The 13,127-nt window shown below is 50.9% G+C and overlaps 1 protein-coding gene across 1 annotated transcript in view; it reads right to left on the bottom strand.

Moving 5' to 3' along the window:
• klc1b (kinesin light chain 1b) overlaps positions 1-13,127 on the bottom strand; it is a 135,586-nt gene that overhangs the window by 63,771 nt on the left and 58,688 nt on the right. Inside the window, 2 exon segments of the mRNA XM_085998133.1 lie at positions 12,911-12,964; positions 12,966-12,999. Of these exon segments, the coding sequence (XP_085854259.1) occupies positions 12,911-12,964; positions 12,966-12,999 (88 nt within the window).

Raw genomic sequence — 13,127 nt, 5'->3', positions numbered from 1 at the left:
TTATTTACTGTGGCCACGTTTGATTTAAACCGTTGATTTCTCTGACTGCCACTTTTGTTTTTCTCCTTCCTTTTGCTTTTATCCTCGTTTCCCTGCTCAGGTTCCCAACCCCCTGCCATTTTAGTTTAAACCCTCCCCCACAGCACTAGCAAACACTCCCCCTAGGACATCAGTCCCGGCCCTGCCCAGGTGCAAACCGTCTGGTGTGAACTGGTCCCACCTCCCCCAGAACCGGTTCCAATGTCCCAGGAACTTGAATCCCTCCCCCTGGCACCATTCCTCTAGCCACGTATTCATCTGAAGTATCCTTCTATTTCTACTCTGACTGGCACGTGGCACTGGTAGCAACCCTGAGATTACTACCTTTGAGGTCCTGTTTTTTAATTTATCTCCTAACTCCCTATATTCCGCTTTTAGGACCTCATCCCGCTTTTTACCTATATCGTTGGTGCCTATATGCACCACGACAACTGGCTGTTCATCCCCCCCTTCCAAGATGTTCTGCAGCCGCTCGGAGACATCCTTGACCCTTGCACCAGAAGCCAGAAGTGGGGAGTGGATGATCCATATCGGCCTCCTCCAGAGGTCCCCACCATCACAGAAGCCAGTCTTCAGCCAATTTGATTCACTCCATATGATATCAAGAAACGGCTGAGCGCACTGGATACAGCAAAGGCTGTGGGCCCCAACAACATCCCAGCTATCGTGCTGAAGACTTGTGCTCCAGAACTAGCCACGCCTCTAGCCAAACTGTTCCAGTACAGGTACAAAACTGCCATCTATCCGACAATGTGGAAAACTGCCCAGGTATGTCCTGTCCACAAAAAGCAGGAGAAATCAAATCCGGCCAATTACCGCCCCATCAGTCTGTGGTAAACCACTGTTTGTATTCCACTGTGTACATGCCTGGGAATGCCTCGGCTGACTCCTCCCACAAGTCCTAGTATAAAGGTGACTGCTCCCCAGCCCCTTTGTATTCTGGACCGGTCGACCACTCGAGGCAGACCTTCATTCTTTGTTAATAAAAGCCTTTAGTTACTCTCTTAACTCTCAGTCTTTTATGAGTAATTGATAGCGCATCAATTTTATTAACAAAATTTTTATAATGGAGAAGATCCTCACACCAGCATGCCTGGACTTAGATCATCGGGAGGCGGACTCATCCACCAAGTTTACTCACTGGCTTAAGTGTTTCGAAAAATTCCTGACTGCCTCCGCTGCAATCAAATCGGACGAGGACAAACTGGATGTCCTGACCTCCAAAGTGAACCACCGAGTGTACTCGGTCATCCAAGACGCGACCTCGTACGCGGACGCTATCAAGCTCCTCAAGGACCAGTACACGCGCCCAGTGAACGAAGTGTACGCCAGGCACCTTCTGGGGAGTCGTAAATAACAACCTGGGGAATCGACCGTGGAATACCTTCAGGCACTGTCTGTGCTTGGCCGGGCCTGTGGTTGTAAGGATGTAAAGGCCGCCGTGTACACAGAGGAACTTATCCGGGACGCTTTTGTAGCGGGCCACAGATCCAATTACACCCGACAGCGACTGTTGGAGCAGAGTGACCTCGACCTCAACAAGGCCTCTGAACTCGCACTATCATTGGATGCAGCCTACCGGGGCATGGATGCCTACTCCTCTGCACCGTGGACACCGCGGGGAATGACAGCCTGGGACACGGTAGGACCGCCTCATAGCGCCGTGCCACCCCAGCCACACCCCAGCAACGGCCCAACTACCACAGCAGTGTCCCAAGGCCAGGCAGCAGTGCCCCAAGGCCAGAAATGCTACTTCTGTGGCCAGGCAAAACACCCCAGAGTGCGCTGCCCGGTGAAAAACGCGATCTGCTCGGGCTGCGGGAAGAAGGGACACTACGCTAACGTCTGCAGGGCCAAAGCCACCCCGAACCCCAGCAGCGCCGCGTGTGGGCCATGCGGGCCGCCATCTTGGGCCTCCCCGGCCATGTGCGAACCACCGGTACAGCAGCCATTTTGGACGCCTCCAGCCACATGGGGATCATGGACGCCGCCATCTTGGACGACAGCCGGAACGCAGCAGGCCCCCAACACCGCCTCATCTGATACCCGCAGCGACACACCGACCCCTACGCTGGCATCCGTTACACTGGACCAAGCGAGACCGCACCAGCTGGCCAGTTCCACAATGGACATTAAGGTAAATGGCCACGATACAACCTGCCTTTTTGACTCTGGGAGCACGGAGAGCTTCATCCACCCCAACACGGTGCGGCGTTGCTCTCTCCCAGTCCTGCCTGCGCACCAGCGGATTTCTATGGCCTCCGAGTCCCAGTCGGCGGACATCGGCAGCTACTGCGTAGTGACACTCGTAGTAGACGGGACCGTGTACGATCATTTAAAATTTCTGGTCCTGCCCGACCTCTGCGCTGCCGTCCTGCTGGGGTTAGATTTTCAGTGCCACCTTAAAAATGTTACGATGGCGTACGGTGGACCCCTACCCCCACTCACAGTCCGCAGCCAGCAGCTCCCAAATTGCCCGCCGCGCACCAGGTGCAACCTCTCCACACTCAGAGTCACCCCCCCCCCCACTGTTTGCTAACCTCACCCCCGACTGTAAGCCCATCGCCACAAAGAGCAGGCGATACAGTGCCGGGGACAGGGTTTTCATTAAAACCGAAGTGGAGCAGCTCCTGAAGGAAGGGATTATTGAGGGCAGCACCAGCCCCTGGCGAGCCCAGGTTGTGGTCGTTAAGACCGGCGAGAAGCAGCGCCTGGTCATCGACTACAGCCAGACAATAAATCGCTACACCCTGCTGGACGCCTACCCACTCCCCCGCATAGCTGATATGGTCAACCAGATCGCGCAGTACCGCGTCTTCTCGACCATTGACCTGAAATCAGCGTACCACCAGCTCCCTATCCGCCCTGAGGACCGCCAGTATACTGCCTTTGAGGCAAACGGCCGCCTCTATCACTTCCTTAGGGTTCCCTTTGGCGTCACCAACGGGGTCTCCGTCTTCCAAAGGGAGATGGACCGGATGGTAGATCAAAATGCGTTGCAGGCCACTTTCCCATATCTGGACAATGTGACCATCTGCGGCCGTGACTTGCAGGACCATGACGCAAACCTCGAAAAATTCCTCCGCACCGCCCAACTCCTGAACCTGACATATAACAAGGAGAAGTGCATATTCCGCACAAACCGCCTCGCCATCCTTGGCTGTGTTGTGGAACACGGAGTCATCGGCCCCGACCCCGACCGGATGCGTCCCCTTATGGAACTCCCACTGCCCCACTGCCTCAAGGCCCCGAAGAGGTGCCTAGGGTTTTTCTCCTATTATGCCCAGTGGGTCCCCTACTATGCGGACAAGGCCCATCCGCTGATCAAGTCCACCTCTTTTCCCTTGACGGCAGAGGCCCGCTTAGCCTTCCACCGTATCAAGGAAGACATTGCCAAAGCCACCATGCACGCAGTGGACGAATCCATCCCCTTCCAGGTGGAAAGCGACGCGTCCGACTTTGCCCTGGCCGCTACCCTCAATCAGGCGGGGAGACCCGTGGCCTTCTTTTCACGAACCCTCCAAGGCCCGGAGACCAGACACTCCGCTGTTGAGAAGGAGGCCCAGGCGATTGTGGAGGCTGTGCGTCATTGGAGGCACTACCTGGCCGGAAAACGATTTACCCTGCTCACTGACCAACGTTCAGTTGCTTTCATGTTTAACAACAAGCAGAGGGGCAAAATCAAAAATGACAAGATCTTGAGGTGGAGAATCGAACTTTCCACCTACAATTACGAGATCTTGTACCGGCCCGGGAAGCTCAATGAACCCCCGGATGCGCTATCGCGTGGCACCTGCGCCAGCTCGCAGATCGATAGACTGCGGGCCCTCCACAATGACCTCTGCCACCCGGGGGTCACCAGGTTCTTCCACTTCATCAAGGCCCGCAACCTGCCTTACTCTATTGAGGAGGTCAGGACCATGACCAGGAACTGCCAAGTCTGCGCTGAGTGCAAACCGCACTTTTATAGACCAGACAGGGCCCACCTGATAAAAGCCACTCGCCCCTTCGAGCGCCGGAGCGTTGATTTTAAAGGGCCTCTTCCCTCCTCCGACCGCAATGTGTACTTCCTCGATATTATTGATGAGTACTCCCGTTTCCCATTCGCCATCCCCTGCCCGGACATGACCAGTGCCACGGTCATTAAATGTCTGAACGACCTCTTCACCCTGTTCGGTTTCCCCAGCTATATCCATAGCGACCGGGGCTCATCGTTTATGAGTGACGAACTCCGTCAGTACCTGCTAACTAGGGGTATTGCCACAAGCAGGACCACCAGTTACAACCCCCGGGGGAACGGACAGGTGGAAAGAGAAAATGCGACAGTTTGGAAGGCCGCCCTGCTAGCCTTAAAGTCTAGGGGCCTTCCAACCTCCCGCTGGCAGGATGTGCTCCCCGATGCGCTCCACTCTATTCGGTCACTGCTCTGCACTGCCACCAACGCCACCCCTCATGAGAAAATGTTTGTCTTCCCAAGGAAGTCCACATCGGGGACATCGCTACCGCCATGGCTGACGTCCCCAGGGCCGGTCCTACTGAGAAGGCACGTGAGGACCCATAAAACGGACCCCCTGGTCGAGAGGGTCGACCTCCTCCACGCCAACCCCCAGTATGCTTACATTGCATACCCGGACGGGCGGGAGGACACAGTCTCCATAAGAGACCTTGCACCCTCGGGGGCCGCAGTAACCCACTACTCACTACCACCCCCCCCCCACGATCCGATATCCAGCCCCGGCAGACGGCAGGCCTGGGCCCAGCGACCCGCTCGACATCTACGAGGACGACACGCCTGTGCCACAGCCTACGCGGGACTCGACGCCGGAAGCTCCACTACCCCTGCCGTCGCCACGCCGATCACAGCGGCAGACAAGACCTCCGGAGAGACTCCAATACACTAACTTTTAATACACTTCACCCCGCCGGACTCAATTTTAAACAAGGGGTGAATGTGGTAAACCACTGTTTGTATTCCACTGTGTACATGCCTGGACATGCCTCGGCTGACTCCTCCCACAAGTCCTAGTATAAAGGTGACTGCTCCCCAGCCCCTTTGTATTCTGGACCGGTCGACCACTCGAGGCAGACCTTCATTCTTTGTTAATAAAAGCCTTTAGTTACTCTCTTAACTCTCAGTCTTTTATGAGTAATTGATAGCGCATCACAGTCTACTCTCAATCATCAGCAAAGTGATGGAACGTGTCGTCGACAGTGCTATCAAGCGGCACTTTCTCACCAATAACCTGCTCACTGATGCCCAGTTTGGGTTCCGCCAAGACCACTCGGCTCCCGACCTCATTACAGCCTTGGTCCAAACATGGACAAAAGAGCTGAATTCTAGAGGTGAGGCGAGACTGACTGCCCTTGACATCAAGGCAGCATTTGACCAAGTTTGGCATCAAGGAGCTGTGGAAATAAAATGGAAGTAGTAGTGTCTAAGTAAGAAAACTGAAATAAAATGGTGTCACCATGTGTAAGAGATAGTGGGTAAATAATGCAGAGGTTCAGCATCAGCCGTGGAATGTTCTGAACAGAGGGCTCATAGGTAACCTCGTCAGACACGAGTGAGGTCACTACAGATGCCAGTTAACAAACAATGGGTCAATTGGAGAAAATGGATGAAGTAAGACGTAAACTAATCAAGGAGATGGGACAGATTATAGAATAGGATAAACCAGGAGGGAAAACCCCAGATAGCAGCGAGAACCGAGGAGCAACACTCGACAGCAGGGACCTGGGGACAGAAACCCTACCTAGAGGTTTGGGCAGAGACTGATCACCTCGGACCAAATCGGGTAATATCAATAGAAGTTGTGAGTCTTATATTTTGGAATTGTACTTTAAACTGCGAACGGTGTTTGTTAAGCATTTATTAAAGATAAATCTTTGTAGGTGAAATCTGTTGCCTGTGTGTTTGTTCAGACCAAACTTACATTTGAACCCTAAAAGGAAAATTGCGAACCTATTTGTTTGATCTTTCGAACATCTAGCGAATTCGGCGCAACAATTAGTCCCAGTAAAACTGAAGTCAATGGGAATCGGGGGGAAAACTCTCCACTGGCTGGAGTCATACCGAGCACAAAGGAAGATGGTTGTGGGGGTTGAAGGTCAATCATCACAGCCCCAGGACATCGCTGCAGGAGTTCCTCTGGGCAGTGTCCTAGGCCCAACCATCTTCAGCTGCTTCATCAATGACCTTCCCTCCAACATAAGGTCAGAAATGTTCTGCTGCTGACTGCACAGTGTTCAGCGCCATTCACAACTCCTCAGATAATGAAGCAGTCCGTGCCCGCATGCAGCAAGACTTGGACAACATTCAGGCTTGGGCTGATGAGTGGCAGGTAACATTCGCGCCACAGAAGTGCCAGGCAATGACTATCTCCAACAAGTGAGAGTCTAACCATTTCCATTGACAAATTCCTCCACCATCAACATCCTGGCGTCACCATTGACCAGAAACTTAACTGGACCAGCCTCATAAATACTGTGGCAACAAGAGGTCAGAGGCTGGGTATTCTGTGGCGAGTGTCTCACCTCCTGACTCCCCAAAGCCTTTCCACCATCTACAAGGCACAAGTCAGAGTCACAGAGTTTCACAGCACAGAAAGAGGCCCTTCGGCCCATCGTGTCTGCGCCGTCCATCAATCCCGGTCCAGTCTAATCCCATTTTCCAGCATTTGGTCCATAGCCTTGTATGCAATGGCGTTTCAAGTGCTCATCCAAATGCTTCTGGAATGTTGTGAGGGTTCCTGCCTCTACCACCCTTTCAGGCATTGAGTTCCACATTCCAACCACCCTCTGGGTGAAAAAGTTCCTCCTCAAATCCCCTCTAAATCTCCTGCCCCTTACCTTGAATCTATGCCCCCTTGTTATTGACCCCCCTACTAAGGGGAAAAGTTCCTCTTTATCTACCCTATCTATGCCCCTCATCATTTTGTACACCTCAATCAGGTCCCCCCTCAGCCTTCTTTGCTCCAATGAAAACAACCCCAGCCTGTTTAGTCTTTCTTCATAGCTGAGGCGCTCCATCCCAGGTAACATCCTGGTGAATCTTCTCTGCACCCTCTCTAAAGCAATCACATCCTTCCTATAGTGAGGCGACCAGAACTGCACACAGTACTCCAGCTGTAGCCTCACCAGCGTTTTGTACAGCTCCATCATAACGTCCCTGCTCTTATATTCTATGCCTCGGCTAATGAAGGCAAGTATCCCACATGCCTTTTTAACCACTTTATCTACCTGTTCTGCTGCCTTCAGGGATCTATGTACATGCACACCAAGGTCCCTCTGACCCTCTGTACTTCCTAGGGTCCTACCACTCATTGTGTATTCCCTTGCCTTATTTGTCCGTCCAAAATGCATCACCTCGCACTTTTCAGGGTTAAATTCCATTTGCCACTTTTCCGCCCATCTGACCAACCCGTTTATATCTTCCTGTAGCCTGAGGCTTTCCTCCTCACAATTTACCACCCCACCAATTTTCGTGTCATCTGCGAACTTACTGATCTTACCTTTTACATTCTCATCCAAATCATTTATGTAGATCACAAACAGCAAGGGACCCAGCACCGATCCCTGAGGTACCCCACTAGACACAGGCTTCCAGTCACAAAAGCAACCTTCGACCATCACCCTCTGCCTCCTGCCACTCAGCCAGTTTAGGATCCAACGCGCCAAGGCACCCTGGATCCCATGGGCTCTTACCTTCTTGACCAGTCTCCTATGCGGGACTTTGTCAAAAGCTTTACTGAAGTCCATGTAAACCACATCCACAGCATTTCCCTCATCCACACACCTAGTCACCCCCTCGAAAAATTCAATCAGATTTGTCAGACATGATTTACCCTTGTCAAAGCCATGCTGACTATCCCCGATTAATCCTTGCCTCTCCAAGTGGAGACTAATTTTGTCCCTCAGAATTTTTTCCAATAATTTCCCTACCACAGATGTTAGGCTCACTGGCCTGTAATTCCCTGGTTTATCCCTGCTACCCTTCTTGAATAATGGTACTACGTTAGCTGTTCTCCAGTCCTCTGGTACATCCCCTGTGGCCAGAGAGGTTCTGAAAATTTGTGTCAGAGCCCCTGCAATCTCCTCCCTTGCCTCACACAACAGCCTGGGATACATCTCGTCCGGGCCTGGGGATTTATCCACTTTTTGGCCTGCTAAAACCGCTAGCACCTCCTCCCTCTCGATGCTAATATGTTCAAGTATGTCACAGTCCCCTTGCCCGATTTCTATGTCTACATCATCTTTCTCCATAGTGAACACAGATGCAAAAAATTCATTTAAAACCCCGCCTACATCATCTGGCTCTACACACAGATTGCCACTTTGGTCCCTAATGGGCCCTACCCTTTCCCTGGTTATCCTCTTGCCCTTAATATACTTATAAAACATCTTAGGATTTTCCTTTATTTTGCTCGCCAGTGTTATTTCATGGCCCCTCCTCGCCCTCCTAATTTCTTTTTTAAGTATGCCCCTGCACTTTTTATACTCCTCTAGGGCTTCCTCCATCTTTAGTCTTTTGTAACTGCCAAAAGCCCCCCTTTTTTTCCTAATGCATTTTTGTATATCCCTTGTCATCCAAGGTTCCCTTTGCTTGTTGGTCCCACCCTTGACCTTTACAGGAACATGTTGGTGTTGTACTCTCTCTATTTCCCCTCTGAAAGCCTCCCACTGCTTTGATGTGGATTTTCCTATAAGTAGCTGCTCCCGGTCCACTTTGGCCAGATCCTGCCTTATCATGTTAAAATCGGCCATCCCCCAATTTAGAACCCTTATTTCCGGGCCGTCTGTGTCTTTTTCCATGACCACCTTAAATCTCACCGAATTATGGTCACTGTCGCCAAAATGCTCTCCTACTGACACTTCCACCACTTGCCCGGCTACATTCCCTAGAATTAGGTGCAGTACCGCCCCCTCTCTTGTAGGACTTTCTACATGTTGGCTCGACATGTAGAAAGAGTGTGATGGAATACTCTCCACTTGCCTGGATGAGTGCAGCTGCAACAACACTCAAGAAGCTCGACACCATCCAGGACAAAGCAGCCCGCTTGATTGGCACCCCATCCACCACCTTAAACATTCACTCCCTCCACCACCGGCGCACCGTGGCTGCAGTGTGTACCATCTACAAGATGCACTGCAGCAACTTGCCAAGGCTTCTTCGGCAGCACCTCCCAAACCCGCAACCTCTTCCACCTAGAAGGACAAGGGCAGCAGGTGCGCGGGAACACCACCACCTCCAAGTTCCCCTCCAAGTCACACACCATCCTGACTTGGAAATATATCGGCCGTTCCTTCATCGTGGCTGGGTCAAAATCCTGGAACTCCCTCCCTAACAGCACTGTGGGAGCACCTTCACCACACGGACTGCAGCGGTTCAAGAAGGTGGCTCACCACCACCTTCTCAAGGGCAACTAGAGATGGGCAATAAATGCTGGCCTTGCCAGCGACGCCCACATACCAAGAACGAATAAAAAAAACAGGACCCTGCCCCTCCCCACCTCAGAATAGTCCCCCACCCCAGGACCCTGCCCCCACCCGGGACACTTCTTAGAACATAAGAACATTAGGAGCAGGAGTCGGCCATTCGGCCCCTTGAGCCTGCTCCGTCATTCAATGATATCATGGCTGATCTTCGACCTCATCTTCACTTTCCCGCCCGATCTCCATATCCCTTGATTCCCTTAATATTCAAAAATCTATCGATCTCTGTCTTGAATATACTCAACGACTGAGCCTCCACAGCCCTCTGGGGGAGAGAATTCCAAAGATTCACCGCCCTCTGAGTGAAGAAATTTCTCCTCATCTCAGTCCTAAAGGGCCGACCCCTTATTCTGAGACTGTGGCCCCTGGTTCTAGACTCCCCAGCCAGGGGAAACATCCTCCCAGCATCGACCCTGTCAAGCCCTGTAAGAATGTTGTATGTTTCAATGAGATCACCTCTCATTCTTCTAAACTCTAGAGAATATAGGCCTAGTCTACTCAATCTCTCCTCATAGGACAATCCCCCCATCCCAGGAACCAGTCTGGTGAACCTTCGTTGCACTCCCTCTATGGCAAGTATATCCTTCCTTAGGTAAGGAGACCAAAACTGTCCACAATACTCCAGGTGTGGTCTCACCAGGACCCTATATAATTGCAGTAAGACATTTTTACTCATACTCAAATCCTCTTGTAATAAAGGTAAACATACCATTTGCTTTCCTAATTGTTTGCTGTACCTGCATGTTAACTTTCAGTGATTCGTGTACAAGGACACCCAGGTCCCTCTGAACACCAACATTTCCCAATCTCTCACCATTTAAAAAATACTCTGCTTTTCTATTTTTCCTACCAAAGTGGATAACTTCACATTTCTCCACATTATATTCCATTTGCCATGTTCTTGCCCACTCACTTAGCCTGTCTATATCCCCTTGAAGCCTCCTTGCATCCTCCTCACAACTTACATTCCCACCCAGCTTTGTATCATCATCAAACTTCGATATATTACATTTGGTCCCCTCATCCAAATCATTGATGTAGATTGTGAATAGCTGAGGCCCAAGCACTGATCCTTGCGGTACCCCACTAGTTACAGCCTGACAACCCGAAAATTACCGGTTTATATTCCTACTCTGTTTTCTGTCCGTTAACCAATCCTCAATCCATGTCAGTATATTTCCCCCAATCCCAAGATCCCTAATTTTGTTTAGTAACCTCTTGTGTGGCACCTTATCGAATGCCTTCTGAAAATCCAAATACACCACATCCACTGGTTCCCCCTTATCTATTTTGCTAGTTACAACCTCAAAAAACCTAACAGATTTGTCAAACACGATTTCCCTTTCATAAACCCGTGTTGACTCTGCCCAATCCTATTATTATTTTCTAAGTGCCCTGTTACCACGTCCTTAATAATAGATTCTAGCATTTTCCCTACTGATGTCAGGCTAACTGGTCTGTAGTTCCCCGTTTTCTCTCTCCCTCCTTTCTTAAATAGTGGGGTTCCATTTGCTACCTTCCAATCTGCAGGAACCGTTCTAGAATCTATGGAGTTTTAGAAAACGACAACCAATGCATCCACTATCTCTACAGCCACCTTTCAACCCAAGGATGTAGGCCATCAGGTCCAGGGGATTTATCGGCTTTTAATCCCATTCATTTCTCCAGTACAATTTTTTTTAATAACACTAATTTCTTTCAGTTCCTCATTCTCGCTAGACCCTTGGTTCTTCACTATTTCCGGGAAGTTTTTTGTGTCTTCTGTGAAGACAGACACAAAGTATTTGTTTAATTTCTCTGCCATTTCCTTATTCCCCATTATAATTTCTCCTGTCTCAGCCTGTAAGGGACCCACGTTTACTTTAGCTAATCTTTTCCTTTTTACATACCTATAGAAGCTGTTTCTCTGTCTCTCACTAGTTTACTCTCATATTGTATTTTTGCTTTCTTTATTCATTTCTTGGTCCTCCTTTGCTAAATTCTAAAATCCTCCGGCTTACTACTCTTTTTGGCAACATTATAAGCCTCTTCCTTTGATCTAATACTATCTTTAACTTCTCTTGTTAGCCACGGTTGGATCACTTTTCCCGTGGAGTTTTTGTGCCTTAAAGGAATGTATATTTGGTGTAAATTATGTATTAATTCTTTAAATGCTAGCCATTGCTTGTCTACTGTCATACCTTTTAATGTAGTTTCCCAATCTACCTTAACCAACTTGCCCCTCATACCTACATAGTTTGCTTTGTTTAGATTCAAGACCCTAGTTTCGGATTTAACTAAATCACTTTCAAACTCAATATAACATTCTATCATATTATGATCACTCTTCCCTAAAGGCCCCTTTACTACAAGGTTATGAATTAACCCTTTCTCATTGCACAATACTAGATCTAAAATAGCCTGTTCCCTAGTTGGTTCCTCAACATACTGATCTTGAAAACTATCTTGCATACATTCCATGAATTCGCCCCTTGCTGTTTCTTAGCTCCACCCAAACTGATTCTACTTCGATTTTCGGAGCTAAGACCCTTTCTCTCCACTGCCTTTATCCCATCCTTTATTATCAGGGCTACCCCTCCTCCTTTTCCATTTTGCCTGTCTCTTCTAAAGGTTAAGTATCCTGGAATATTTAGTTCCCAACCTTGGCCACTTTGCAACCACGTCCCCGTAATGGCCGTTAGGTCAAACCTGTTCATTTCTATCTGCGCTATTAATTCATCTATTTTGTTGTGAATGCTTCGCCCATTCAGATATAGTGCCTTTAGCTTTGACTTTTTTCTATTTTTCCCTGATGTCACCTGAGTCACTGATGCCTTTTTACCTTTGTTACTCTCTTTGTCCCTTCCTGACCCACTCTGCTTATTTTTACCCCCCCTCCAGGACACCGTCCCCCCACCCGCCCCAGCACCCTCCAGGACACCCCCCCCCCACACCCCCAGCACCCTCGAGGACACCGCCCCCAACCCCCCCCCCGCCCCAGCACCGTCCAGGTCACCCCCCCCCCCCAGCACCCTCCAGGACACCCCTCTCCGCCCCCCCCCCCCCCAGCACCCTCCAGGACACCGTCGTTCCCCCCCCCCACCCCAGGACACCGTCCCCCCCACCCCCAGGACACCGTCCCCCCCACCCCCAGCACCCTCCAGGACACCGTCCCCCCACCCCCAGCACACTGTCCCCCCACCCCCAGCACACTGTCCCCCCCACCCCCAGCACACCGTCCCCCCAGCACACCGTCCCCCCCACCCCCAGCACACCGTCCCCCCAGCACACCGTCCCCCCACCCCCAGCACACCATTCTCTACCCCCCCCCCACCCCGCCGCCCTCAGAGCTCCGCCCCTTCCTCCACAGGGACACTCCCCCCAACCCCTCACTACTTACGGCTGGATGGTCCTTGCCCAGGGTCTTCTCCCTGATGGACAGGGCATCGTTTAAACAGGTGCGCGGCCTCCTTGTATTTATTCTGATCCCTGTGCGGGGAGTGGGGGGGGGGGGGGGGGGGGGGGGAGGAAAGAGAACAGTGTGAGAGAGGAGGCCGATATTGAGAGACTCCAGCAGGCACTGGGTGCCAATGGGCTTCAGACAGAGAGCGAGCGAG

This window comes from Somniosus microcephalus, chromosome 9, assembly GCF_052327205.1.
Source record: "Somniosus microcephalus isolate GS21.2 chromosome 9, FLI_Smic_1.0, whole genome shotgun sequence".
Classification (NCBI taxonomy): domain Eukaryota; kingdom Metazoa; phylum Chordata; class Chondrichthyes; order Squaliformes; family Somniosidae; genus Somniosus; species Somniosus microcephalus.
The sequence above is the reverse complement of the archived record's forward strand: the minus strand, read 5'-3'. Positions and strand labels throughout refer to the sequence as shown.